The sequence below is a fragment of the Balaenoptera ricei genome, chromosome 13, assembly GCF_028023285.1.
Source record: "Balaenoptera ricei isolate mBalRic1 chromosome 13, mBalRic1.hap2, whole genome shotgun sequence".
Classification (NCBI taxonomy): Eukaryota; Metazoa; Chordata; class Mammalia; order Artiodactyla; family Balaenopteridae; genus Balaenoptera; species Balaenoptera ricei.
In genome coordinates this window covers 56801655-56827313 of record NC_082651.1, presented here as the reverse complement: position 1 = coordinate 56827313, position 25659 = coordinate 56801655, and the positions used below count along the sequence as shown (strand labels likewise).

At 49.0% G+C, this 25659-nt stretch overlaps 1 protein-coding gene across 4 annotated transcripts in view; it reads left to right on the top strand.

The window, feature by feature from the left end:
- SPTBN1 (spectrin beta, non-erythrocytic 1) overlaps nucleotides 1-25659 on the top strand; it is a 195785-nt gene that overhangs the window by 150775 nt on the left and 19351 nt on the right. For all 4 annotated transcript variants that reach the window (XM_059943347.1, XM_059943349.1, XM_059943348.1 and 1 more), the window contains 16 exons: nucleotides 743-901; nucleotides 1572-1874; nucleotides 3733-3886; nucleotides 4576-5446; nucleotides 5537-5674; nucleotides 6498-7254; nucleotides 8202-8404; nucleotides 13321-13411; nucleotides 18219-18365; nucleotides 19515-19778; nucleotides 20952-21176; nucleotides 21807-21896; nucleotides 22069-22347; nucleotides 23017-23147; nucleotides 24355-24559; nucleotides 24947-25321. In XM_059943347.1, the coding sequence (XP_059799330.1) occupies nucleotides 743-901; nucleotides 1572-1874; nucleotides 3733-3886; nucleotides 4576-5446; nucleotides 5537-5674; nucleotides 6498-7254; nucleotides 8202-8404; nucleotides 13321-13411; nucleotides 18219-18365; nucleotides 19515-19778; nucleotides 20952-21176; nucleotides 21807-21896; nucleotides 22069-22347; nucleotides 23017-23147; nucleotides 24355-24559; nucleotides 24947-25321 (4392 nt within the window). The remainder of the gene's footprint in view (nucleotides 1-742; nucleotides 902-1571; nucleotides 1875-3732; nucleotides 3887-4575; nucleotides 5447-5536; nucleotides 5675-6497; nucleotides 7255-8201; nucleotides 8405-13320; nucleotides 13412-18218; nucleotides 18366-19514; nucleotides 19779-20951; nucleotides 21177-21806; nucleotides 21897-22068; nucleotides 22348-23016; nucleotides 23148-24354; nucleotides 24560-24946; nucleotides 25322-25659) is intronic.

Sequence of the window (25659 nt, the reverse complement as noted above, 5' to 3'; positions counted from 1 at the left end):
TTGTCCCAGGCAATTGGCTCAAACATCTTTAAATTGCAAAAGGGAGAATTCAAAACCTTATTTCATGTATCTGGAATCCCTAGAGGTGAGAGCTTAGGATTTTGACTCCTTCCGTCAGAGAAGCTGTCAAAAAATTTGTTTCCATGCCTGTTATATCTGCAATTATAGAATTTCATGGTGGGCATTATTTCCAAGCAGAAATCTGAAAAATCTAGAACTGTGGTCAGTTGTACACATTTAGATTCTTTTAAGTGGAATTTTTTTTTTAATGTGAAGTAAGATATATTTCATAGGAATGAATTTAATTGGTGAGTATTTTAGAAAAAAAATACTCAGATATGTGAATTAAAAATAAGTGACTTCAGAGTGGGGTGAATGAGAGATTCATAGTATGATTTCTTAGAAGATGTCATTTATCTTTTTTACATCAGAGCTGTTGAAGATACTTTGCTTCCTCTCAATTAAAGTTAAGGGCTTTGTAACTTAGCTACATTGCTCCATATCTACACTGCTTTGTTTCCCAGATGTGACATAGGATCTTTAGATTTAGATAAGGGAGAGTGTTCCCATGGGGCTCAACTGAGAGAAAATGATTTTTTTCCCAAGGCTTAAGAGTCATTGAGGTTGGGAATGGGATTTCCCTTTCAAGTTCTCAGGTCTTTTTGAGAAGCACTGGCTGTTAACTGCAGCCTAGGATTGTTCCTTGAACGTAGCAGGAAACTGTTCTCTTTCATCTCTGTAGGCCTGGGAAAGACTGGAAAAAGCGGAACACGAGCGAGAACTGGCCCTGCGGAACGAGCTCATAAGACAGGAGAAACTGGAACAGCTTGCCCGCAGATTCGACCGCAAGGCAGCTATGAGGGAGACCTGGCTGAGCGAGAACCAGCGTCTGGTGTCCCAGGTCCTGCTCTAGAACAGTGTTCAAGAAAACTGCTCCCGGGGTCCGCTAGAACCTAGACCACGCTCAGGGGCCTTAGGACAGCTGTTTGTCAACATCCAGTGTCCTGCAGCAGCTGTCAAGTCATCTCACCCACTTCCCATGAAGAGGATGTTTATAATTTCTAATATATTTTCTCTTCTATTTATCTGACTTTTTATAGATCTGGAAGTAGTTCAAACAAAGTTTGTTTAGAGCCAGTGAGTGTGTGTGAACCGTTCATATTTAAAAATTTGTCTCCTTCTCCCAGTCTTTGGCCTTCAAGGCAGCTAGACTGGCCATGAAATAAGTAAGTGGCTTCTTTTCTACTTGGCTTAACCAAAGCCATCGCCTGCTCCAGTCTCGTAAGTCGGGTGCTACCTATGTGCTGCACCCCTCTGTAAAGTGAGAAGTTGCTGGTTTGCTTTGGGGGCAGCATTTGAGCCCAAGCACAGTTCTAAGGGCCCCCAGGAAGGCGAAGACCAGTGGGGGTCGGGACTCGGGAGTCAGTGTTTGGCTTTGGGACACCCTCCCCCACCCCCACCAAGATTAAGGGGTGTGCCCAGGACTCCACCTCCGTTTTCTGTTTCTTTGTTCCAAGTTGGATGGCTTTTGAATTTTGTGCTTCTTTTCTTTTTGTTCCCTTTTCTCTTAGGACAACTTTGGATTTGACCTTCCTGCCGTCGAGGCTGCCACGAAGAAGCACGAGGCCATTGAGACGGACATTGCCGCGTACGAGGAGCGCGTGCAGGCCGTGGTGGCCGTGGCCAGGGAGCTGGAAGCGGAGAACTACCACGACATCAAGCGCATCGCGGCGAGGAAGGACAACGTCATCCGGCTCTGGGAGTACCTGCTGGAGCTGCTCAGGGCCCGGCGGCAGCGCCTCGAGATGAACCTGGGGCTGCAGAAGATATTCCAGGAAATGCTCTACATTATGGACTGGATGGATGAAATGAAGGTAAAACGTGCCAGCGTGGAGGCCAGAGCCCATCCAGTCAGGCCTCTCTTGTCTGGGACCTGCCCACTAACCCCCCAACACACAACCATGCCCCTGGTCTGATCGCCCACTTACAGCCAGAGAAGGGCCATGTCACCCACGGGAAGGTTGTTAGCTCACAAGTTAAATGAGACGTGAAGTGAGAAGAAGTTGTGACAAAGGTCAGTTCCGTAGCTGGAGGGCTGCCGCTGTGACTCAGGTCTAATTTAGGTTATATCCCCTGGTAGGGGGTCAATCAAATTGTGGTCTTCTGTGGTTTTAACTTTTTAGAGTTGGGGCTGCCTTTCCGTCCGTTGGTCTATGTGTGAGTGGCTCTTCTTTGGGGAGAGGCCAGGCGGGTGGTACGGAAGAGTAGTAGGCAGTGTGGACAGAACGCATCCCGGGAAACAGGCAGCCAGCGTTCAGATGGTGAGCGCCGGAGCTTCCCGATCTCCTTGAGCTTCCTTCCTTCACCTGTAAGCGGAGAGCTTACTTACCATCTGCCTCATCTACCTCATCCGGTTATAGCGAGAATTAAGCGCAAGATATGTGTATGTATCACAGGACGGCGTGCTGGTTGGAGAGGGCTGCCAGTGCCGATTTGTGCCTCCCCTTCCTTTACTGACAGCTCTGGGCATGGTGTTCCCAGCTTTCCCCCCAACCCAGGAAGAGACCTGCCGTTGTGCCGTAGTCCTGTGCCTGTCTGTGTCCTCTGATGCAAGCCTCTTAGGAAAGCTCATCCGTGTCAAGCAGTTCTCCAGCTGGCAGGCCTTTAGCCACATAGCTAGGACAGAACAGGGCAGATTTCAGGCCGTACCCTGAAGCCTCCTTTATCTCAACGTGCTGTGTTCCCCAGCTTGACCTCATGTGAGGGGTTTCCTTCCTGGGATGTAAGCCCTTGTCTTTTGCTTACCTCTTGAACTGTTCCTGGCAGGGGGGAGCAAGGTCTCTTCATACCATGAGTTTTCCCTCTTATTGTCCCAGGTTTATGATGTTCTCATGTATGGTCTGTCTTGACCTCTTAAAATAGAAATGTTCATAAAATCTAACAGAGATGTGCTTTTCATTTTAGAATTCGTCATGCACTTTATAATTCAGATTGGGCCAGAGACTTCCTCATAAGTAAGAATGAAGTAGAAATTCCATCTGGAGAGGATGTGTGATGAGAGCCCCAAATTGGGCTGATGGAAAAAATGAAAGAAAATATTAGTGGGTCCAAACTTAAACCAGAGATGTTGCTCGGGACCTCCTAAGCGTGACAGTCACCTGACCCTGTTAGAGATTTGGTTAGAGATGTGGTTTGTAAACTTTTCAACTAGGTGTTTCTCCCGTTGATTGTGTAAGTATCGCAGAGGTGTACCAATGAGCTTGCAGGTGAGGAGAGCATCCAGTTAAGGGGTCAGCAACTTCTAGGAGACTTCTTTAAACTTTGACATGAAACAGCTCTGTTACCTTTATCTTATCTTCTTGAATGGTTGTTATTGCAGGCACTTCCTTCTTGGAGGCTCAGTTTATATTTCATACTGGTTCCTCCTCTCTTCTTTTTTTTTTTTTTTTTTTTTTCTTTTTTCTTTTTTCTATTCTTTACTTTTTAGTATAGGTTTGACTTCTTATTCCAAGGTAGATGGTCCTTAGTTTATAATGTCTCTCCTGCTATAGGCTTTTGGGTTTGTTTTGCTCTGGTTTGCATGCCATCATCTTCCCCTAAAGATATGGGGAGGATGGCTGGCTGGAGGGAGGGTGCAGCTTGGTTGCTGGCTCCCATCCTGTCCAAAGATTATGAGACGATGACGTCAAGGTTGTATTCATGGATGTCTTTTTTGTTGCCTCTTGCGCGCAGGTGCTATTATTGTCTCAAGACTATGGCAAACACTTGCTCGGCGTGGAAGACCTGCTACAGAAGCATGCCCTGGTTGAAGCGGACATTGGCATCCAGGCAGAGCGGGTGAGAGGTGTCAATGCCTCCGCCCAGAAGTTTGCAACAGACGAGGAAGGTAAAGACAGACCGTTCGAGACGTTACCCCCTCGTCACCAGAAGTCCATCTCCAGAGATGTAGATGGGTTATGTGTGGCAGTGGGACCTTTAAAGTTACCTTGCTATTGTGGGTTCCCAGTGGGCCGTGTCGTGGGTATAATGAGATGCAGTAGGGTGGCCTTCCATTACATTTTAACTCTGTCTTGCTATTCTGAAGTGGACCTGTCTTTTCCTTCAGTACTCGAGTGCTGCTTGGCTTTTAATGGCTTGATGTTGGCCACTGAAATCTGCCAGACCACACTCTGCACACCAATAGCCTGGTGTGTCTGTCAGACACCTCATGGCTTTCACACCTGGCTGTGCATATCTTTGTTTAAAGGATGTTTGGAAGGATTTGGTTTTGTTCTGTTTTAGAAACAATTAAATGCAGCTGCCTTCTTTCTTACAATTTACCTGCTAATTTTGGTTCCTAAGTGATCAAAAAAAAATAACGCTTGGGGCAAAAAAAAAAAAAGCACTTATCCTTGCCTATCCCTCCTCATCCAGTCAAGATCCTAGAAGGTGCTCCATTGCCCCATCACGTGGCCCTGCACTTAGCGTAAACTGGTGATCTAGGAGGGAGAGCGGGGGTGTAGCCGACTGCCTGCAAACGCGCGGGAGCCTGTGCTGCCGCTGTCACACCCACGTGCCTGCCTTGGCGTTAAACAGGTTACAAGCCCTGCGACCCCCAGGTGATCCGAGACCGCGTGGCCCACATGGAGTTCTGTTACCAAGAGCTTTGCCAGCTGGCGGCCGAGCGCCGGGCCCGCCTGGAAGAGTCCCGTCGCCTCTGGAAGTTCTTCTGGGAGATGGCCGAGGAGGAAGGCTGGATCCGGGAGAAGGAGAAGATCCTGTCCTCCGACGACTATGGCAAGGACCTCACCAGCGTCGTGCGGCTGCTCAGCAAGCACCGGGCGTTCGAGGACGAGATGAGCGGCCGCAGCGGCCACTTCGAGCAGGCCATCAAGGAGGGCGAAGACATGATCGCCGAGGAGCACTTCGGGTCGGAGAAGATCCGGGAGCGGATCGCCTACATTCGCGAGCAGTGGGCCCACCTGGAGCAGCTCTCGGCCATCCGCAAGAAGCGCCTGGAGGAGGCCTCGCTGCTGCATCAGTTCCAGGCGGACGCCGACGACATCGACGCCTGGATGCTGGACATCCTCAAGATCGTCTCCAGCAGCGACGTGGGCCACGACGAGTACTCCACCCAGTCCCTGGTCAAGAAGCACAAGGACGTGGCAGAGGAGATCGCCAACTACCGGCCCACCATCGACTCGCTGCACGAGCAGGCCGGCGCCCTCCCCCAGGAGCACGCCGAGTCTCCCGACGTGCAGGGCCGACTGGCAGGCATCGAGGAGCGCTACAAGGAGGTGGCCGAGCTGACGCGGCTGCGGAAGCAGGCGCTGCAGGACACCCTGGCCCTGTACAAGATGTTCAGCGAGGCCGACGCCTGCGAGCTCTGGATCGACGAGAAGGAGCAGTGGCTCAACAACATGCAGATCCCAGAGAAGCTGGAGGACCTGGAGGTCATCCAGCACAGGTGAGCGGCTGCTGCGGGGACACCGGCCCGCCCGCCCCTCGCAGCCGAGGTGACCGAGCAGGTGACCCCCCTGTTGAATTGCCTCTGCAGATTCGAGAGCCTAGAACCAGAGATGAACAACCAGGCTTCCCGGGTGGCGGTGGTGAACCAGATCGCTCGGCAGCTGATGCACAGCGGCCACCCGAGTGAGAAGGAGATCAAGGCCCAGCAGGACAAGCTCAACACGAGGTAAGCGTGAGGCAGGCGGCGGGCCGGCTCCCTGTGTGCCGGGCCGGGATGGCGAGGTCGCCTGCTGAGCCTCGCGGTCAGGAATTTCCTGCACAGGGTCACTGACACTGTGGCGCTGACATCATGATGTCGTCATCTGCCTTTCGACATACCCTGGTTTTTCAAGAAGGGTCTCTGTGGGGAGGGGGGTGGGCGACATCGTTCGGGGCAGCCCCTCCTGACGTGGGAAGCAAGGGCCTGGGTGTGAGACCTGTGCCCAGCGTGGTGGATCACGGCATCAAGGCAGCACCTGTCCTGTGTCTTTTAAAATGATTTCTGGAACAGGGAGGGTTTTAGCATGTTTGAGACGTAATTGGTGGATGAAAGTCCTAATTATCAAGGTGGACCTTTGTCCCGGTCTTATCTTTCTGTTGAATAAATACATTTGAGTAGGTCGTGGTGGCAAGCTGGCCTTGGTTCTGAAGCCTTTGGGTGTGGGAAACGTTCATTAGGTGCAGCTCGGAGATGAGTAAAATGTGCATTGCAGACATGAATTAAGTGACTCTTTGGGGGACAGATGTGTTGTCACTGCTGACTTTGCAGCTCCTTTGACAAGTCCCCCCTCTTGTCAGCCTCTTTCCCGATTATAGTGTGTCTCTGAGCTGTTTCGATGGTGGTATTTGGTGTCCATATACTGAGGGAGATGATTTTCCAAAGCACACGTAGTCAAAGCAGAGTTGGAGGGGGAGCCGCAGCTTCGACCGTCACTGTTAATTTCCTTGTCCAGCCGTGAGCTTCCGGCCTCTCTCCCACTCTGCTCTCTCCTCCGCCCCTGCGCCCACAGGTGGAGTCAGTTCAGGGAGCTGGTGGACCGGAAGAAGGACGCTCTCCTCTCCGCCCTGAGCATCCAGAACTACCACCTCGAGTGCAACGAAACCAAGTCCTGGATTCGGGAGAAGACCAAGGTCATTGAGTCCACCCAGGACCTGGGCAACGACCTGGCGGGAGTCATGGCCCTGCAGCGCAAGCTGACCGGCATGGAGCGGGACCTGGTGGCCATCGAGGCAAAGCTGAGCGACCTGCAGAAGGAGGCCGAGAAGCTGGAGTCCGAGCACCCCGACCAGGCCCAGGCCATCCTGTCTCGGCTGGCCGAGATCAGCGACGTGTGGGAGGAGATGAAGACCACGCTCAAGAACCGCGAGGCCTCCTTGGGAGAGGCCAGCAAGCTGCAGCAGTTCCTGCGGGACCTGGACGACTTCCAGTCCTGGCTCTCCAGGACCCAGACGGCCATCGCCTCGGAGGACATGCCCAACACCCTGACCGAGGCCGAGAAGCTCCTCACGCAGCACGAGAACATCAAAAACGAGATCGACAACTACGAGGAGGACTACCAGAAGATGAGGGACATGGGTGAGATGGTCACCCAGGGCCAGACCGACGCCCAGTACATGTTCTTGCGGCAGCGGCTGCAGGCCCTGGACACTGGGTGGAATGAGCTCCACAAGATGTGGGAGAACAGGCAGAACCTTCTCTCCCAGTCCCACGCCTACCAGCAGTTCCTGCGGGACACCAAGCAGGCCGAAGCCTTCCTTAACAACCAGGTAACGTCCCTCCTTGCCTTGGCTTCCTTCCTGTCGGGGCAGGCCCTGGCTGCCTTTGGAAGCGTTTCTGCCGGGGCTGCTGGTTTAAACCTCACCTGTGGGAAATGAGAAGAATGATGGAAAGACATTTGTTTTTTTCCTGACATCTAAGGCACTGAAACCCATCACAACGTAGGAAATAGAGTTGAAGATTTCCACAGGGGCTATCTTGCCTTGCAAAGTACAGTTCCACTGCAGTTACGGTCGAGGACCTCTTAGTGTGTTCATAGTACGTATGTCCTCATAGCAGTTCATTAAATTAGCGACATTCTGAGAGGTGTTAATTCAATCTAAAAAGTATTGGGTTGGCCAAAAAGTTCGGGTTTTTCCATAAGATTACAGAAAAATCCAAATGAACTTTTTGGCCAACCCAATATTTTAGGGGATTTTTTTTTTTTTCTTTTTTTTTTTCTGAATGGCTCTGTCTTCGTTGCTCTAGAAAGGTCAGGGACTTGACCCAATGACCCAAGGACATTAGAGATTAGAGAAAGAGAAAGAGCTAAGGATGGTCACCAACATTGTGGTTGATAATCCCTCTTAAAAGATTGGGTTTGAACAGTCTTTTGCTGTCACCTTATGGGCACATGAGCGGACCCTTGTGGCTGATGCACAAACCTGTGTTCACTTCCCTCACTCTCTTTGGGAAAAAAATATAAGAGCATTTAACCACTTAGGGAAATTTAGTCACTTGCGGTGTCCCACTGGGATTTTTTTTCCCGCCCAACTTTTTGTGTTATCTGACTCCATAGATAATTTCATATGAGTGTGATGAAGCAATTGTTGCAAAGTATGTTGCGTGGAAATGCAGGATGTAGGAAAGAGTGCTTTTTTTGTTGTTGTTCTGAAAGCAAGTTGTATTTCATGATTTCTCATCCTGCTCTGATTTTGTTTTTCCCTTTTTAAATAAGGAGTATGTTTTGGCCCATACTGAAATGCCCACCACCTTGGAAGGAGCTGAAGCAGCTATTAAAAAACAAGAGGACTTCATGACCACCATGGACGCCAACGAGGAGAAGATCAATGCGGTCGTGGAGACGGGCCGGAGGCTGGTGAGCGATGGGAACATCAGTTCGGACCGCATCCAGGAGAAGGTGGACTCTATCGATGACAGGTGCGGCATCCTGAGGTTCTCAAGGGAGTCATGCACCCTGGGGCTGTCAAACGTCTGAAACACTGGCCAACGTCTTTGGGGCTGTGGGTATAAATTCCCCCGGTGGGCAGGACGTGGGCACCTAGCAAAATTTAATCTACAATAGAAAGAAAGCCTGAGACGCCAGACTAATTCTTAACCAAAGACTTAGGAGAGCCAGAGTGCTGAGTAGCGGTGGGGTGTGAGCCTTGCCCTGTGAGAGGTGACACGTAGCGTGTCACCCAGTGGGACCCCGAAAGCCAGACGCTTCCACAGCCAAGCCCACATTCACCTTCATCCACACAAGGCTCCTCTGAGGCCTTTCAGGAGGGGACAGGGAAGAAGGGCAAAGTTGGCTTGTCCTGAGTACCTGGCAGAGGCAAAAGTGAACACCATCAGGCCTTTCTTGGAAAATTGGCTTGGGTAATGCTGTAATAGGATCTTTCTCAAAATAAGAAACAAGACTCTTTTCCTCCTTTTCTGCCAAGGCCTCTCCAAGATTAGATGCTCTTGTTTTATTTTTATTTATTTATTTATTTATTTGCAGTTCCAAAAGATTTTTCTCCCTGGCCAGTGTTCTCTGTTAGACCCTCACCCCCGACTCCTAACTCTGCCTTGGTTATTACTGAAGTAGGAGGTCTGGGCAGATCTGGTTTGGAAGCACAACCTGAGTGGGCCCTGGCTTGGTTCTGGACTGGCCACTTCTCTCTGGGTGTGGCCCATCTGGGTCGGTCACTAGCCTCTGCTCCAGCTGATCTTCTCCGGTGCCAGTGAGCCCTGGGCCAGATTTAAGGGCTTGCTGTGAGACTGATGTCATTGAGAAACAACCTCTTCCTCAAGGGTCCTCTGGCCTTCAAGTGCAGCGAAGAGGAAGAACTTCTTGCTGAGAGCGTTTCCTTACTTACCGTCTTACCATGTCTGAGAGGGTCTCCTGGGACCCTGGGCCAGATGAACGTTTTACAGTGTGCAGTGGAGAGGAGAATTGCTCTTGCCCTGTAAAGACTGAGTTCCTGGCTTTAACCAGTCTGTCCTTTGCACTGATTCAGATCCTAAACCATATGCTCTCAGGGTGGTACTATGGAATAGGATGTAAGGTATATTAATTATAATTTTGTATCTGTTGCTTTTAAAACAGCTACGAAAAAGAAAAAAACATCCCTCCACCAAGCCCTTCTTCAGTGAGTGTGAGAAGCAAGGATTGGGCAAGACAGGCTTAACCTGGAGGAGAAAGGATTTCTTTTAAATCTTGTGTTGTTTTGTAAACATGATACACCATGTTCTTCCATGTTAGGTGCACACAGCTGGTCTCCTGAAGGCAGGCCGGGCCACTGGGGACACTTGTGTTCAGGCAGGCGTGCAGCTGCCTGGCAGCTTCCTCAGTGTGTTCATCCGTCCCCTGATGCTGCAGCTGCAAGGGCTTGTTGGAAGCAGTTGACTCTGTCAAGACGGGAGGCTCCTGGGTGTGAGAGAATGCTTCAGCAGCTCTCAAGTGCTGGCTTAACCTTCCTTTTGTCCTTGAGTGAGAGCCTGGGCCCGTGGGGTTCCAAGGCCTCCTGGGGATTTCTGTTGTTAAAAAAGCATTGGGAAGAAGATTCCCTACTATCCATAAGCATAAGAGAGATGGAAGGGGGATGGGGCTTTCCAGTGATCTGCCCTCAGGAGGACTACATTTTTTTATTTTCCTCAGCACGTGTTAACCGAATTCTGGTTTCACTTTAATATCCCCAGAGGCCTCAAGATCTGAAACTTGACCCCAGAGGACACTGGTCTGCTATAAAAAAAAAATACACAAATCTGAGTTCCAGGTGGTGTCAGGGCGCAAGCTAAGTAAATATCTAACTCTTCGGATCTGATCCCCGTCCAGAAACGTTCTGACGCTCCTGTGAAGCTATTTTTGTAGAAAGCAAAATCATCATAACCTGCTTACGTTCCGGAAATCTCATCGATTACCACTGAAGTTTGTTGAGAAGAAGAAGTACTAGAACAAAGACACTGACTCTTAACAGATGTGGGTGGGGACGTGAGTGTCCTTTAAAGGGCTTGTGACTGGATGGAAAGGAGCCTCCTGTCCAAGCCTGCTCAGGGGGGGGTGTGAACGGGTGAGCTTCCTGGCTCAGAGGGAAATTCGAGCCCCAGTGCAGTCCTGGGAGAAAAGGAAAAGTGCCCAGTTTCATAAAGCCAGGCCTGATCTCACGTGGGAAAAAAAGCTTAAAAATCACCAACCCACTTTACTTAGGTACCTGTGGTTCTTTATTTTCCATAAGAAACACAGTTAAGCCCAATACCTGCCTCATGTGGTGAGGAGCTTTTGAGTCTTATTATAGGGGTAGGTGGTGAGAGATGGAAAGAAAGCAAGAGATTTAACCTTGCCCCAAAGAGCACTCTTAGGAGTGTGGAAAGCTACGGCCAAGTTTAGGAAGGTCCTTCTCTATAACTAAATCCGCGATCACCCTTTGAAAGACTTTCCCAAGTTTCACTTCCCGTGAATACCATTGGTGACCACCAGTGCACAGTTAAGCCACGCTCACTTCTCTCAAGGGTTTTCTGAAGCAGTAGCCATCTCAGCTGCCTGTGTAGCTGTTTTTCGTTCCGCAGAGCGCATCACTCAGAGGCCATCCTCATGCCCTCCTGATCTGTGTTGTTTGGACATGAGGCCTTAAATCACCATTTGGCCTTTCCCTCCTTCATGCACCCACCGAAAGAGGAAAATTGTCCAGGCAGAAGTCTACTGGGCACGTGTGAGTCTTGATTATATAAGAGAGACATTCAAGATTCCGTCCGGTGGTATTTCTCTCTTAGTAAATTTTCTCAGTGTTTGAAGTTATTTTTACTCCTATTATTTCTACGAGCTTCAAAGTTGCATGTCCTGGTTTAACTGCCCGTGTCTCTGATTACTCCTTGCCTTTGTAGCATTTTTGTGTGACGCTGGGGAAGGGAATGGGAACTTTCATTCAAGGCCTTTGGCTAAAGGCAGGACTCTTGCATTTTGTGACTTAACTCCAACTCAAATTACCTTCCTCCTGAAGGTTTGCTTTATTTGCTTTCTTTCTCTTAAACCCCCCTACAAATAGTGACTGGAATTTGAGGATTGGGAACTTGAAGAACTTTTCTTGACATTCCTTCCCCACCCACATTTTTCGATGACTAATTCCTTTAGTCCGAAATCACTAACAATCTTTAAAAAACATTTTTAAAAAATTTTTGATCTTTGAGAAAGGATAGCAATGAAGTAAAGGGGCTTTGGCCTTTATTTTTTATTATAAAAGCTACAATGTTAAAAATTCGGAGGGGAGGTGGAAACTACTACTTTTTAATCTCACCCTTAGCACATGCCATTTTAGTTTTTGCTTTTCCAGTTTGTGCCTTGGAGTTTTGTATCATGGGCTGTGCATAAACTCTTTTCATTTAGCATTATATGAGAAGTACTTTTCTATTGTTGCATTTTGCCTAAGTGGTATAAACATATTAAGACCCCTTTTCCTGAAGGTATGAAAGCCCTTTCAACTAAAAAAAAAAAAGTCATCCTATATATCAAGTAATTCCCTGACAGTATTATTTCCATTCATGTTATTGCTGTGTTCTGTAGTCACCGGTACCTGTAGGAACAGAGGGCGTTTCCCTTTGGTCCCCAGGCAAGATGGTAGCTACAGTGCTGCCACTGTCCCTTGTTGCCAGCAGCCACTGCAGGCCTGTGTGACACATGCATCACTGTAAGGTCTTTCTTGCTCTTGAAGAAGGTTCTTTAAAAGCCAGTTGGCATGAGGTGCTCCCTGAGCTGCCCTTTCTTGGTGTTGCAGAGAATCAGAGGTCATGTTCTTCTTCCTCCCTGCCAGGGGGGCGAGCAGGGCTGGTCGAGAGACCTTGCCCAGGCACTGCAGCAAGAAATTGCTTTGGGAATTGGAATGAAAAACCAAACCTCCCCATTTGCACTCTTCCTTTGCCCTTCTTCGTACCCTTCGCTTCGGCTGGCTGGCGCTTGGGTCCCTTGGGAATATGGGGGAGCTGTGTTAGGGTGAGGCTTCTCGGTTCTCAGTGTGGCACGGCTCTGCCCCATGGCAGTAGAACCACGTGAAGGTAGCCCTTTCCATGGCACTCACGGCACTCACAGCGTTCACATAGCTCTCCTTCACAGTCTGGTGGAGAAGCCCCTGGGCGGCGCGTAAAGGAGGCTTGCAGGGGAGTTCTGGCACCTCCGCAGCGTGTGCCAAGAAGCCCTATGCCCAGCATCCGGGCTGGGGAGCGAGCACTCCACGTCCCTTGTCGCTGCCCGAGTTCAGCAGCTCCTTCCAGTTCTTCTAAGTTTTTCCGTTAAGGTTTTGTGCCTTAACTTCTTTAAACCTTGGTGACCCTTATCTGTTAATGAAGAGTGGGATTGAGTTAGGTGTGTGATGTCACAGGTCTAAAAATTTTCATTCTTGGTTTATTGTTGATTTGGGTGAGTTTTTCTCCTGACGAGAATCTCATTATCAGGGAAGGTTCCTTTAAGCCAGTTACATGGTTTTATGCATTTTCTTAGCCATGTACATGGCCTGTCACCCAGGTATGAGTTTCTTAAAGATCAATTTCATATTCTCGCATAGTTCCTAAAATGGAGACCCTTACTCAGCACATGCTCAGGGTTTTTCTCTCCCCTAACACCAGATTTGTGAAGCTCTTTTGCCTGCATCCTGGCCTGTTGTGTGGCTGGGACAGGTGTGATGGTCTCTTGTACCATGGCTTACTCATTTGGAGGATGCTAAACTCTCTTGGTTATCTTGTCTCCTTGACATGATTGAGAACTGTAGGCAAACTGTTTCCAGCATATATTGAGACCCAGGAAAGAAGCCGAGTTGTAAATTCTGCATTTCAAGATTCCCTACTTCCTCTTTTTAAAATTATTTTTCTTATCTTTGTAACAGACATAGGAAGAATCGTGAGGCAGCCAGTGAGCTGCTGATGAGACTGAAGGACAACAGGGATCTTCAGAAATTCCTGCAAGATTGTCAGGAGGTGCGTCTCCTTTTAACCCCTCCTTTCCTCTCTTCTCACAAGAGCTGCCGAGCATTTGGCATAAGAGCCCTTGGAATTATAAAATTAACTGAGGCCAGAAATTCATATCACGTATATAATTGGCAGGTGGGGCAGTGTCAGTTCTCCAGCCTACAAGCTACCACTCAGAGTAACCAGATTATTACAATCTAGAATATTGTAGTCTAGAACTGTGCTGTCCAATACAGTAGACACTAGCTACATGTGGCTGTCTCATTTTAAATCAAATGAAATTAAGAGTGTAGTTCCTCCATCATACTCGCTGTATTTTAAGTGCTCGGTAGCCAGCTGTGATTCGTGGCTGCCATATCACATGGACAATGCAGATGTAGAACATTTCCATCGTCAAAGACAGTGATATTCTCATTCTCAAGTATTCCGTAACCTAAAAGCATTTAATATTATATTTTAAACTATTTACAATAACGCACATTTAATAGTACAGAAGGAAAGAACTAAAAGGAACTGCAGTTGGCTACCCAGGTAAGAAGAAAGATTTAAAAAAATACAAACTGACTTTCTTATTCACTGAAGACCTTGAAATATCCATCTTTCAGGCTCCTCAGGTGTCTGTCTGATATGCCAAGAGCAGTAATCCTGATTTCAAGCTCTTGAGTTTCAGCATGTGGTATTAATCTGATGATTCTCAAACTATTTCATGCTCCCCTGATACATGCATAAACAAACTGGGGAAACCAAACTTAGCCAGAAAAATGCAATCTCTCTGCAAGCTAGTTGGAAAAAAGCGTCTAGCTGACTTCACATGTGTGAGATCACGAGCACATCGTATTTCACTGTCTGCCAGAGAACCACAGTGAGACCTGGTCCTCTCTGGTTTATTAGACTTAAATCCCACTGGAGGCAGAAATGGGATGAAGAATATCCAAGTGAAGCTGCAGGGACCTTGGGGACGGGGAGTTTGAGGGGTGGGGAGAGGATCAAGGTCATGTGCTAAAAATATGACTGGACTCATCACGAATCCCTCACATGCAAACTTATAGCTGTGTGTTAAAAGAAATGTGGCTCTAATAACAGCTGAGTCAGAGAGACGGTGACAGAAGCGATCCTTCATGTCCATTAAACTGCTGTCTTACTGTGAATCTTAAAATATGCTCTAGTAGCTAAACCTTGAGAAGGGAAGAAAGCCCCTCAACTATGTGGCTTAGGGTCTGCTGGCTTTCAGGGCCACACTGATGGATCTAGGTCTCTCGGGGTTTGCCTGGAGCCAGACAGGCTGAGGACAGGAGTGCCTCTTCAAGTGACACCTGAGCATTAATAACCCATTTGAATAGGATGCTCATTTAAAGAGGCATTCACGTCCCCAGACAAGGCATAGGGAAGAGTAACGGGCTCCAAGGTTGGCTGTGTAGAGTTGCATGATGTGCTGCAGTGAATACCAAGTGGCCCTTCAGCAATGGAGGGAGTGAAAGTTGTCAGGAGACGTTTGCAGCCTGGGCTGTGCCTTCCCCAGATCGAAGGTCCCTGAAGTACCTTGATGTTTCCCTTGAAGCACCACCAGTGACTTGTTCTAACCTCAAGACATACTAGAAGTGTTGTGCTGGGGAAATCAGTGGGATTCCACACCCTTGCTTAAAGGACAAATTACTGAGATGAAATTCATTGACCTGAACATGGCGAAACCTGGACTAAATTTGGGAAAAAGAATGCCAGGAAATGAGCAGGAAGTGAGAGGTCGGAGGAACCTTTGAGAGAAGCTCAGTTGAAATTCCCAGCCCCCGATTTTCCATTTACATACGTGTGGATTCGAAAATAGAAATGTGTGGGAAAAGTAAGCAGATAAAATGATAGTCCTTCCCAGTTGAATCACAGGAAATAGTTTTAGTAGATTTTTAGATCTTTGTTAACGCTTGTTCCAAGTTAGCATCCTTAGTTACAAGGAGTTCCCTCCTTAACACACACCAGTGACTGTTAGGCACGCCCAGAGGGCTCAGCCCTGCACGATTTCCCCTCGAAGTATGCACAAAGGTTTTGACCGGGCTTTTTTGTCCTGGAGATGATTCGCAGGTCTCTTTGTGACTGCTCGGCCAAGTCTCCCTGGTTTATCTTTCTCTCCTTGAACCTCATTAAGAGTTAGCACAACCATAGGATCTGCTGGGGGTACCACATCAGCATATATAGTTTCCACATAGTGACGGAATTTAGGTCAGGTTTGGGGCTCCAAAACCCTCAGTGTAGCAGTACAAGCAAAGGGGTGATATTATTATTAAGAGATAACTATTCTTTGACTATAAACTTTCCATCATTCAGCCTCATTAAAATACACCCCTTTTAAGCCAGAACCTCCGAGAATGGAGCTTGTGTGTGGACCAGCCCAGCATTTGAAAACCTATCTATTATTGTGCTGGTGGATTTTTACAGAGCACCCAGAGGTCAGACTTAATACCATTGCTGGCTGTTGGTATTGTTCAAGGTCTAGAGAATCCAGGTTGTCTGGCTGTCACGCTCCCTTCCTCATGGGTTAGAGGCTAGAGGGGGCTGGGTTGTGAAATCTGCCCTCATTGCTAACCCCCCACAAACACTTCCTGGATGGGGAAATTTATCGCAGTGGTGCCGTGGGAATGAGCAGGGCCCACCTAGTCCCAGTTATAGATAGCAATACAAAGAGCATCATAATTTTTGTACTGTTATTGTGATATCCTGAAAAATGAATGATTTAAAAGGTACTGCTTTTCTGTTTTATTCCCTCCCACCATGCCTCCTGTTTTCTGAAATTGATTTCTTTTTTCCCCAGGAGGACAGTATAACTAGACGTGGTGGCACAGGGGTAGCGAGTTCAGTGCTTTGCTTTGAGCTTAATTCAGTGATCAAAGCATTTTTTCCTATCCTTTTCCAATCTGCACAGTGTTCTGTTCTGCAGAGAATGAGTATATTCTTAAATGACCTTTGTAAATGCCCACAAATAATAACTGTGGTTCTGATTCCAGAATGCTGATGGAGGGTTGATAAGCTAGCAAGTTCCGTAGCTCCATTTCATTGTGCTGCATTGCACGCTGCTTTATCTGTAGGATGATGTGTTCAGCAAAGAGCAGATTTGTTTATAAGCCTCTGATTTTTATGTAGCTCTTTTTTAAAAAATCTCTCTTGGGTAGCTGTTTATGAATAGCGCAAATACGTGAATGTCCTTTGCACTTTGGATAAATGCCTTTTATTGTGTTTAATGTGTGTGTACAGAGTACAAGGGAAAGTTTTACCATTTGGTTTCCTTTTAACCTCTTTTCTCCTTAGATTGAATGGCCATAGCATTTCAGATCTTAGTTACTCAGGTAACTGGAAGGAAAATAGGTAATGCTTTTAAAGTAGGAAATTTAGTGTCTCGGCTGTTGTGTAACAAATCTATGCTCCTTGCTTACAAAGGGCTTTATGAGATTTACTGGGTTTTTTTCTCTTAATAAAGCGTGACATCAAAGATCTCACCACCTTTTGCTTTCAACCCCACTCCCTCCTGTGTGGTGGGTGAGTATCCTGAGGAAAGTAGGGATGGTGCCTGGGGGGTTCACCCATGTGCAGAGCCCGGGTGCTCCCATGACCCGCATCACCCTCCTTGACATCATTTTCAAAGAACAGACTTTGTATTGTTGAAGCAAATTTATGGGGAAGGCTTTCCTAGCAGCAGCCCAGGGTGCAAGTGAATGGCCTCGGAATTGTTGATTCTGTAAGCGTTTCTGTTGGTTTTATGCACCATTTCTAAACCTTTGGTGATGGGACCATGAAGCAGTTTGGGTGCAGATTCGTTGTGGCAGCAACTGGTGTAAGAGTGGCTTCTTGTGGTCACATTAGGAGAAAGGGCACAGCCCCTGAAGACGTTTGCTTCTGGTTCCAGGCTGATCCTGCGTTTGTTTGCGTATCTTTCGCCTGGGCAAACAAAAGCTCTTCCTGGTTAGTGCTGGTGTGGCCAACTACAGGCGGGCAGTGAGGAGCCAGGCAAATCAGGGTGAAAGCCAGCAAGAGAAGTGTGTCCAGGAGCCAGGTTGGGCTGACTCCCGCCCCAGGCTTCTCAGATCTGTCTGTCAGTGGCTGGCAGGCTCTGTGAAGAGGCTTCCTAGAGTTCAGATCCAAGCAAGACATGTTGGGTCTCAGAATCAAGTCCTGTGAAGTGTTCTTGGTCTGAATGGAAGGTTCTTTACAGACAGAGGCTATAGAAGAAAAGACGAAGGTGACTCAGACTTGAAGGGAGCATTGAGAGGGCATCGTTGCTGCCTTATCCCTATAGTGAGCAAGTTACTTAGGCTTTTTGGCATCCCCATAGATAGGCCTGTGAAGGAAAAGGGAGGGATAAAAGAGTAGGGGCTTTGGTTTTTTTTAAATAAAAGAACTAAAAGGGTAAAAAGATTACCAAACAGAGTAGAAGACACTTAATCATGATTAACATGGTATAGCTGGCACGGCTATTTGAAGGAGAAAGAAGGTTGTGACTTAGCCTGGTTAGGGCAGAATTTTAAACACAAGCCTTTGGGGGCGAAGCTGGTTAAGGGTGCCAAGCAGTTTGAAAGCTGGCTCGGGGCACTTTTGTACTCCTGGATTTAATGTTAAATACATAGTTGGGAGCAAGGCTCCAGTACAGCGTCCAGACAGTGGGGATACCTGCTGTGACAGGTCAGAGTTGTAAAGTGAACGTTTGGCTGTCTGTTGACATGGAAACCTGGAGTGTGTGTAGTACGACATAATGGCTCTTTCCGGGCACAAGAGAGGCTGATGTCTGTGATCACAATCTCTGAAACCTTCCTGATTTTTTTTTTTTCTTTCCTAGCTGTCTCTCTGGATCAATGAAAAGATGCTTACAGCCCAGGACATGTCTTATGATGAAGCCAGAAATCTGCACAGTAAATGGTTAAAACATCAAGCCTTTATGGCAGAACTCGCATCCAACAAAGAATGGCTTGACAAAATTGAGAAGGTGAGTTAAGATGTTTGATGGGGCTCCGTCAGTGTGGCCGTGGTGAGTAAACGAACTGGGTGGAAATGAGCTCCTTTGTATTTAGCACGTTTTCCAGCATATTTGAGTCATATCTGACCACATACAGAAGTTACACAGCCGGGAGCAGTCCCACCTCCACCTACCAACTCCTGACTTCAACCCAGCAGAAGGGAGAAAAGCAGAAACCCAACCAGGTGGCACAAAATGCCTGCTTTGTCTTTTTTTTTTTAATTTATTTACTTATTTATTTATTTATGGCTGTGTTGGGTCTTCGTTTCTGTGTGAGGGCTTTCTCTAGTTGCGGCAAGTGGGGGCCACTCTTCATCGCAGTGCGCGGGCCTCTCACTATCGCGGCCTATCTTGTTGCGGAGCACAAGCTCCAGACGCGCAGGCTCAGTAGTTGTGGCTCACGGGCCCAGTCGCTCCGCGGCATGTGGGATCTTCCCAGACCAGGGCTCGAACCCGTGTCCCCTGCACTGGCAGGCAGATTCTCAACCACTGCACCACCAGGGAAGCCCTGCTTTGTCTTTTGATGACTACTAGGAGTTGAGTTTCTGTTGTGTGTCTCATCTGCTGCACCTGATGGACCGCAAACCCCTGGGGCGGCGTCCTCACTCTGTTGATCATGTTATGTGTGCTGGACTGTGACAGAGACTGAGCGGATCCACAGAACTTAGAAATATTATATATTTTAAATAATCTAAAATGTGTTGCTTCGGCACAGGGAGGTTCTCTGCAGCACAATAGAACATGAATGTGACATTCCCCACCCACCCTTCTCTTCCTTCACACTCTATATTGTTTCAAACTCTTAACAGTTAAAATAATGTATTATGGTCTCTTGGGGGTGATGTGGAGGGAATGGAGTTTTAGGTTATTGGCATTAAGTGTCCCTAAGCCCCAGCAATCACTTGGTGCTCCACACCTGTGAAAACCACAGTAGGCCAGACCATTGTCAGTTTTGTTGAGCAGTTAACTCTACGTGGAAAGGCTGCGCGTGCGTGTGTGTGTGTGTGTGTGTGTGTGTGTGTGTTGAATGAATAGGAAACTCACAGATCAAATATCTCAGGTTTGTTTTTCACAGTGACACCTATTCTCCTGCAAACTGCATGTATGTGTGTTTTCCAGGAAGGAATGCAGCTCATTTCAGAAAAGCCAGAGACGGAAGCCGTGGTGAAGGAGAAACTCACAGGTTTACATAAAATGTGGGAAGTCCTTGAGTCTACCACACAGACCAAGGCCCAGCGGCTCTTCGATGCAAACAGAGCTGAACTCTTCACCCAGAGCTGTGCAGATCTGGACAAATGGCTGCACGGCCTGGAGAGTCAGATTCAATCTGACGACTATGGCAAAGACCTCACCAGTGTCAACATCCTGCTGAAAAAGCAACAGGCAAGTGGCTGTTTCCCTGCCGTGGTCCTGATAGTCTTAACTCGCCCACCGTGTTCTCAGACATCCCCTTGGTGTGGGAAGGGATTTTAACCCAGCACAGCGGGCTCTGACAGCATCGTGGGACATTTCCAGAATCAACTGGAAAGACACAGTAGCAGTGTTGGGTGTCCATGCATGGAAATATTCTTTCATTATCATCTTGGTTGTTGGATAGTATCACCACTTAACAGTTGAGTAAATATTAATTTCATTTAGTCCGCAATTTACATGAAGGAAAGTTATCGTGTTTGCATACTTCGCTGTATAACGTCTAGATATGTGATAGTTACCTGAGTTGTTCGGGGCACTTTATAAATAATAAAAGAAATTTGGGTTTTTTTGCATCACAGTTAAAGCCCTTCTAAGGGCCAATGAATTTACTCTGAATTGAGGAGGAAACAGCTCTGGTGAGGTTGAGCAAGCAAGTTGGTGGCAGAACCTGGCAGGAGCTCCCTGGGCCCGGTTTGCAGTGCGTGGCCGAGTCCTCCCCTACCTAAGGAAAGAGTCAGTCTATTCTCAGACGCCAGCCCCTTGTCTCTAAGCCGGCAGTGTGTGGGCTTCCCAGGGTGGTCTTTCCTGAGTGAGAGACCTCTGCTTCTGCTTTTGCTCGTGTTCCTCATGTAAATACACAGTTAGGATGTTTTTAGCCATTATCCAGTGTTTTAAAAGAGAATAATCAGCTTTCTGATTGAAGAAATCGAGAGAAGATGGTAACATTGGCTGTCCTTCTGGCCTAAAAGAACTGGAAGCAGAAGACCTGACTCCTTGCTGGGGGTTAAACTGGTTTCCAGCGTCGTTACGGCTTCTGAACAGGCAGATGAAGACTGTCGTTTCCCCATAATTAATTCTTGTTTCCCCTGTCATTTGCCTCCTAAGTTCCTGGATAAACTTGACTGTTGCTCCCAAGTTGAAAAAAAATCTTTCTAGGGATTTTTTTTTTTGAAAGATCAGCTGACGAAGTGGAGAGCTAATTGCTGGTTCGCTGGCCGTGTGGAACCATTTCTTGGGCTCTCCACTGTATCAGTGAATATTCTTGGGTCTTCCATTTTGGCCAGTGCCACAAGGGAACATTTTACAGCACCCTCCGTGTGTCCGTCGTCTCGGGTGTGAAGGTGGGTCTGTCTTCGCCCTCAGATGCTGGAGAATCAGATGGAGGTGCGGAAGAAGGAGATCGAAGAGCTCCAGAGCCAGGCGCAGGCCCTGAGCCAGGAGGGGAAGAGCACGGACGAGGTGGACAGCAGGCGCCTCACCGTGCAGACCAAGTTCACGGAGCTGCTGGAGCCCCTGAGCGAGAGGAAGCAGAACCTGCTGGCCTCCAAAGAGATCCATCAGTTCAACAGGGACGTGGAGGACGAGATCGTGAGTACTTCCCCGCCTGGCCAGCCTGGTGCCCGTGTTCTCACTTCTGGGCCTGACCCACCTCGGTCACGTCAGTGGGCTGAGCCGTCCCAACCCTGCTCCGTATATCCACACAAAATGTAACTCTGTTTTTATGTCGGGTTTTCTAAAGATAACTCAAGGGTTTAATGCCCCTAGAACGGTAGTTTTAAAAACAATGAATGAGGACTCACGGAGAGTCCCGTATTGAGGATGAAGTGAGGTCTGGAAGACTGGCCCGTGCCCTGTATCGGAGAAGAAGGGCAGGCTCCCCAGGCCGCCCTTCCCAGTGGGATTCTTTTTCTTTTTCTAAATTTTATTAAAGTATAGTTGGTTTATAACGTTGTGTTAATTTCCGCTGTACAGCAGAGTGACTCAGTTATACATGTATGTATATGTCCTTTTTCATATTCCTTTCCATTACGGTTTATCACAGGATATTGAATATGGTTCACTGTGCTGTACAGTAGGACCTTGTTGTTTATCCCCCAGTGGGGTTGAACACACTTCCTCTCTCACGCTGCCCTCCCTGCTCTCCCCTCCTGCCCTCGTTTGCATCAAATATTTGTTCTTTTTGAGTGGCCCTGACCACCTGTTTACAATTCCTTCCAGTTGTGGGTTGGAGAGAGGATGCCTTTGGCAACTTCCACGGATCACGGCCACAACCTCCAGACCGTGCAGCTGTTAATAAAGAAAAATCAGGTAAGCGTGTCTGCTGGGGCTGGCTCCTCCTGGTAGATCGGCGCCACGCTACGAGGCGGTGAGCGGGAGAGCTCTGAGGGCTGGCGGTTCCTCCTCGGCCCCCGCGGCGCGGCGCAAGCAGCGAGCTGCCGCGGCTTAGCGAGCCTCCGGCGTGTGTGCCCTGCTCCCACAGACCCTGCAGAAGGAGATCCAGGGGCACCAGCCCCGCATCGACGACGTCTTTGAGAGGAGCCAGAGCATCGTCACAGACAGCACCCTCAACGCCGAGGCCATCCGGCAGAGGCTGGCCGACCTGAAGCAGCTGTGGGGCCTCCTCATCGAGGAGACGGAGAAGCGGCACCGGCGGCTGGAGGAGGCGCACAAGGCCCAGCAGTACTACTTCGACGCGGCCGAGGCCGAGGCGTGGATGAGCGAGCAGGAGCTGTACATGATGTCCGAGGAGAAGGCCAAGGTGAGGCGGGGGGGCCGAGCCCCCTCCCCCCGGCCCTGCCGCCGGAGAGCCTCAGACTCAGAGCCTGAGCTTGTGGGCCGTGGGGGCGACGTCCTCGTGAAACGTGTCGTTGCCGCCTTGGTCGTGGGGGCAGTGTGGTGCGTACCGGTGGCTGGAACCTGGCTCTTTGCCCCTCGACGCAGAATTTTCTTGTCTGAATCCCGGTATTGTCGTTAAGACTGGATTCATCATGCCCTCCGCTTTTTTAAATAGAAATTTGCCAAAGTCTGTCTTTTACAGTATACTAGATGCTTTTGTTTTGAGACAATCTAGAAGTATTTGAAAGTATTCTCACCAGAACGCTGTTACCTACATCTGTTAGACCGTGGAGAGTGTTTCAGCCAGCCAGGATGCACTAGGTTTGCCTGGGCTTTACCTTATACTTCAGCGGGTCCCCGTCACCCTGCGTCATCCTCACGTCCGTCTTTCAGAGGCTCCCACGGGCCAGTCCACATTGATGCTCATGGAGCGCTCCGTGTTGCAGCGCCCATATCACACGTGTGGCTTTTTTCTTTCTGCCAAGTCTTCCTCCTGCCACACCACGCAGTCAGCCGGGCGCCCCTCTTCCGGGGGGTTTTGGGTCAGGGGCGGGGGCACGGCTGTGGTTGTGACGGCCCCCTCTCTAATCAGGATGAGCAGAGTGCCGTCTCCATGCTGAAGAAGCACCAGATTCTAGAACAAGCCGTGGAGGACTACGCGGAGACGGTGCATCAGCTCTCCAAGACCAGCCGGGCCCTGGTGGCCGACAGCCATCCTGAAAGGTGAGTGCCGTTCTGTGAAGGTGAGACTGGCCTGTCAGTTCCTCCCCAGTCAGGGCCTCTTGCTCGAGTAACTGGTAACGTAGATCTTTGGGAAGCATTTTTAAAACAGACCCAGTAGGCCTGTGCTGAACAGGAAGGGTGCACGGTTACATTACAGGAGCTCACTCTTGCGGGTTGATTATCTCCTGCTGGCCAAGCCCTATTGAGAAGATTATTGGTGTCATGCGTCAGAAGTACCGATTGACTTGCATGGATATACAGGTGATAAAAGCACCTACCCTTGGGTTTAAAAAGTCATCCAGTTTAGGAAAGTAATTACTAGTTTTAATAGAGCCATGGATAAGGATACTTGGACCTGTAAATTAAAAGGGCTGCCGGGAGAAGAAAATGATGCTGCCTCTGAACTCTTATACATTGAGTCTTGAGAATGCCTCAGGAATAAGAAAAAGGAGTGTGTGGTACTCCTGCCCTGTTACAGACCAGGCTTACACGCTCACTTCGGTGGCAGTCATTTTAGGCTTTCTCTGGAACTGCCTGTTACAGCTCAGGCAGACAAGAATCGGCTTTGTGCGTTAACCAAGGCAAGTTGGAGATGAGGTCAGTGGCTGGGTTGGTACAGGGGTTCCTTCAGGTGTTTGTGATCAGGACTCCCAGGAAAGTGGCCTTCCTCATCGCCCAAGGACAGGCATCAATAAGTCCTTGTCTGACTGCTTTCATGCTGGAAGACTGTCATTCTGGGAGAAGTTGGAGGGAGGGGGACGGATGCTGCACCCCCAGGACCCAGGAAATGGGAGCAGCAGGGCCCGCCCTCCTGGCAGAGAAGAGCATACAGCCCAGAGAAGGTCAAGGTGTGTGCAGACGGGGATGTTATCTGTCCCTTCGACAGCATGGCACCTGAGAACGGATCCTGGGTTAACTTCTAATGTCAGAGGAAATCCTGACATACGGAGCCAGCAGTGCAGAGTGTTTCGATTTCTCTCCCCTCCCTCTGTCATCACGGTCAGGATGGCCTTTGTCCTTGATTACTGTGTTTTGTTACACGTTGACTCTTCATTACTTGAGGTCAAATTTCAGAGTTTTCTTTTTTAGGCTAAATAGGTTAACTTGAAGTTTCCTTTGAGAAATGTTGTAGAACGTGATCTCTTGGCATTTCTCCTCATTTACTGTCCCCCTGAAGAACATGTCCCCCTCATCTCGCCCCCCGCAGTGAGCGCATCAGCATGCGGCAGTCCAAGGTGGACAAGCTGTATGCGGGCCTCAAGGACCTGGCGGAGGAGAGGAGGGGCAAGCTGGACGAGAGGCACCGGCTGTTCCAGCTCAACCGGGAGGTGGATGACCTGGAGCAGTGGATCGCCGAGAGGGAGGTGGTCGCAGGGTCGCACGAGCTGGGGCAGGACTACGAGCACGTCACGGCAAGTACCGCGGGCAGAGCCCGGGCGGTAGTGCGGCGCGCGCGGGCTGTGGAGGGCCCCTTGCGTGCCTTGTCTGCGAGCGGAGAACGCACCCCAGACTCGAGCCAAAGATGGCGGGGTTTCGTTTCAGTTTGACACTTTGATCACCGGGCGACTTGGGGTTGGTTGTACCTCTCTGCTGCGTGCGCCCTGTCCTCCTCTGGTCAGAGGAGATGGAGCCCGTGCCTTACTCGGCGGCAGTGAGCAAGGAGGAAGCCTGACTGATACGAGACTTTGGAGCTGAGATCTGTTAAGTCAGGCATTTCTCTCCAAAGGACATTCGCGTGATCAAGAAATAAAGTGTTCACAGTAGTCTCACTGATTTCTTGGTGCTCATCCCTGTTTCAGATGCTACAAGAGCGATTCCGGGAATTCGCCCGGGACACAGGGAACATTGGGCAGGAACGCGTGGACACGGTCAATCACATGGCAGATGAACTCATCAACTCTGGACACTCGGATGCCGCCACCATCGCCGAGTGGAAGGACGGGCTCAACGAAGCCTGGGCTGACCTCCTGGAGCTCATCGACACGAGGACACAGATCCTCGCCGCCTCCTATGAACTGCACAAGTTTTACCACGATGCCAAGGAGATCTTTGGGCGCATCCAGGACAAGCACAAGAAACTCCCCGAGGAGCTCGGGAGAGATCAGAACACAGTGGAGACCTTACAGAGAATGCACACCACGTTCGAGCACGACATCCAGGCTCTGGGCACTCAGGTGGGTGAGGCGCTGCGCAGTGGTGGCGGCAGGGGTTCTTTCCGTACAGCGTCTTTGTGCCTCTCTGAGCATCTCTCTCCATTCCTTGGCTCCTGCAAACATGCCTCAAAGAATTGCCCAAATTAAACGGACATGCGTGTGCACACACACGTATTACACACATTGTTGTAACGCTCCATTTGGGAGAACTTACCAGTCTGTAACATTCTGTTTGCCATATTTTGCAGACACTGTTGGATGAACAGTGTTTATGATTAAAATAAACAACCCAGACACATACACAAACATTGACAAGTTTTAGGCCTTCTCAACAAGAATTGAATTACGTTGGCATATCC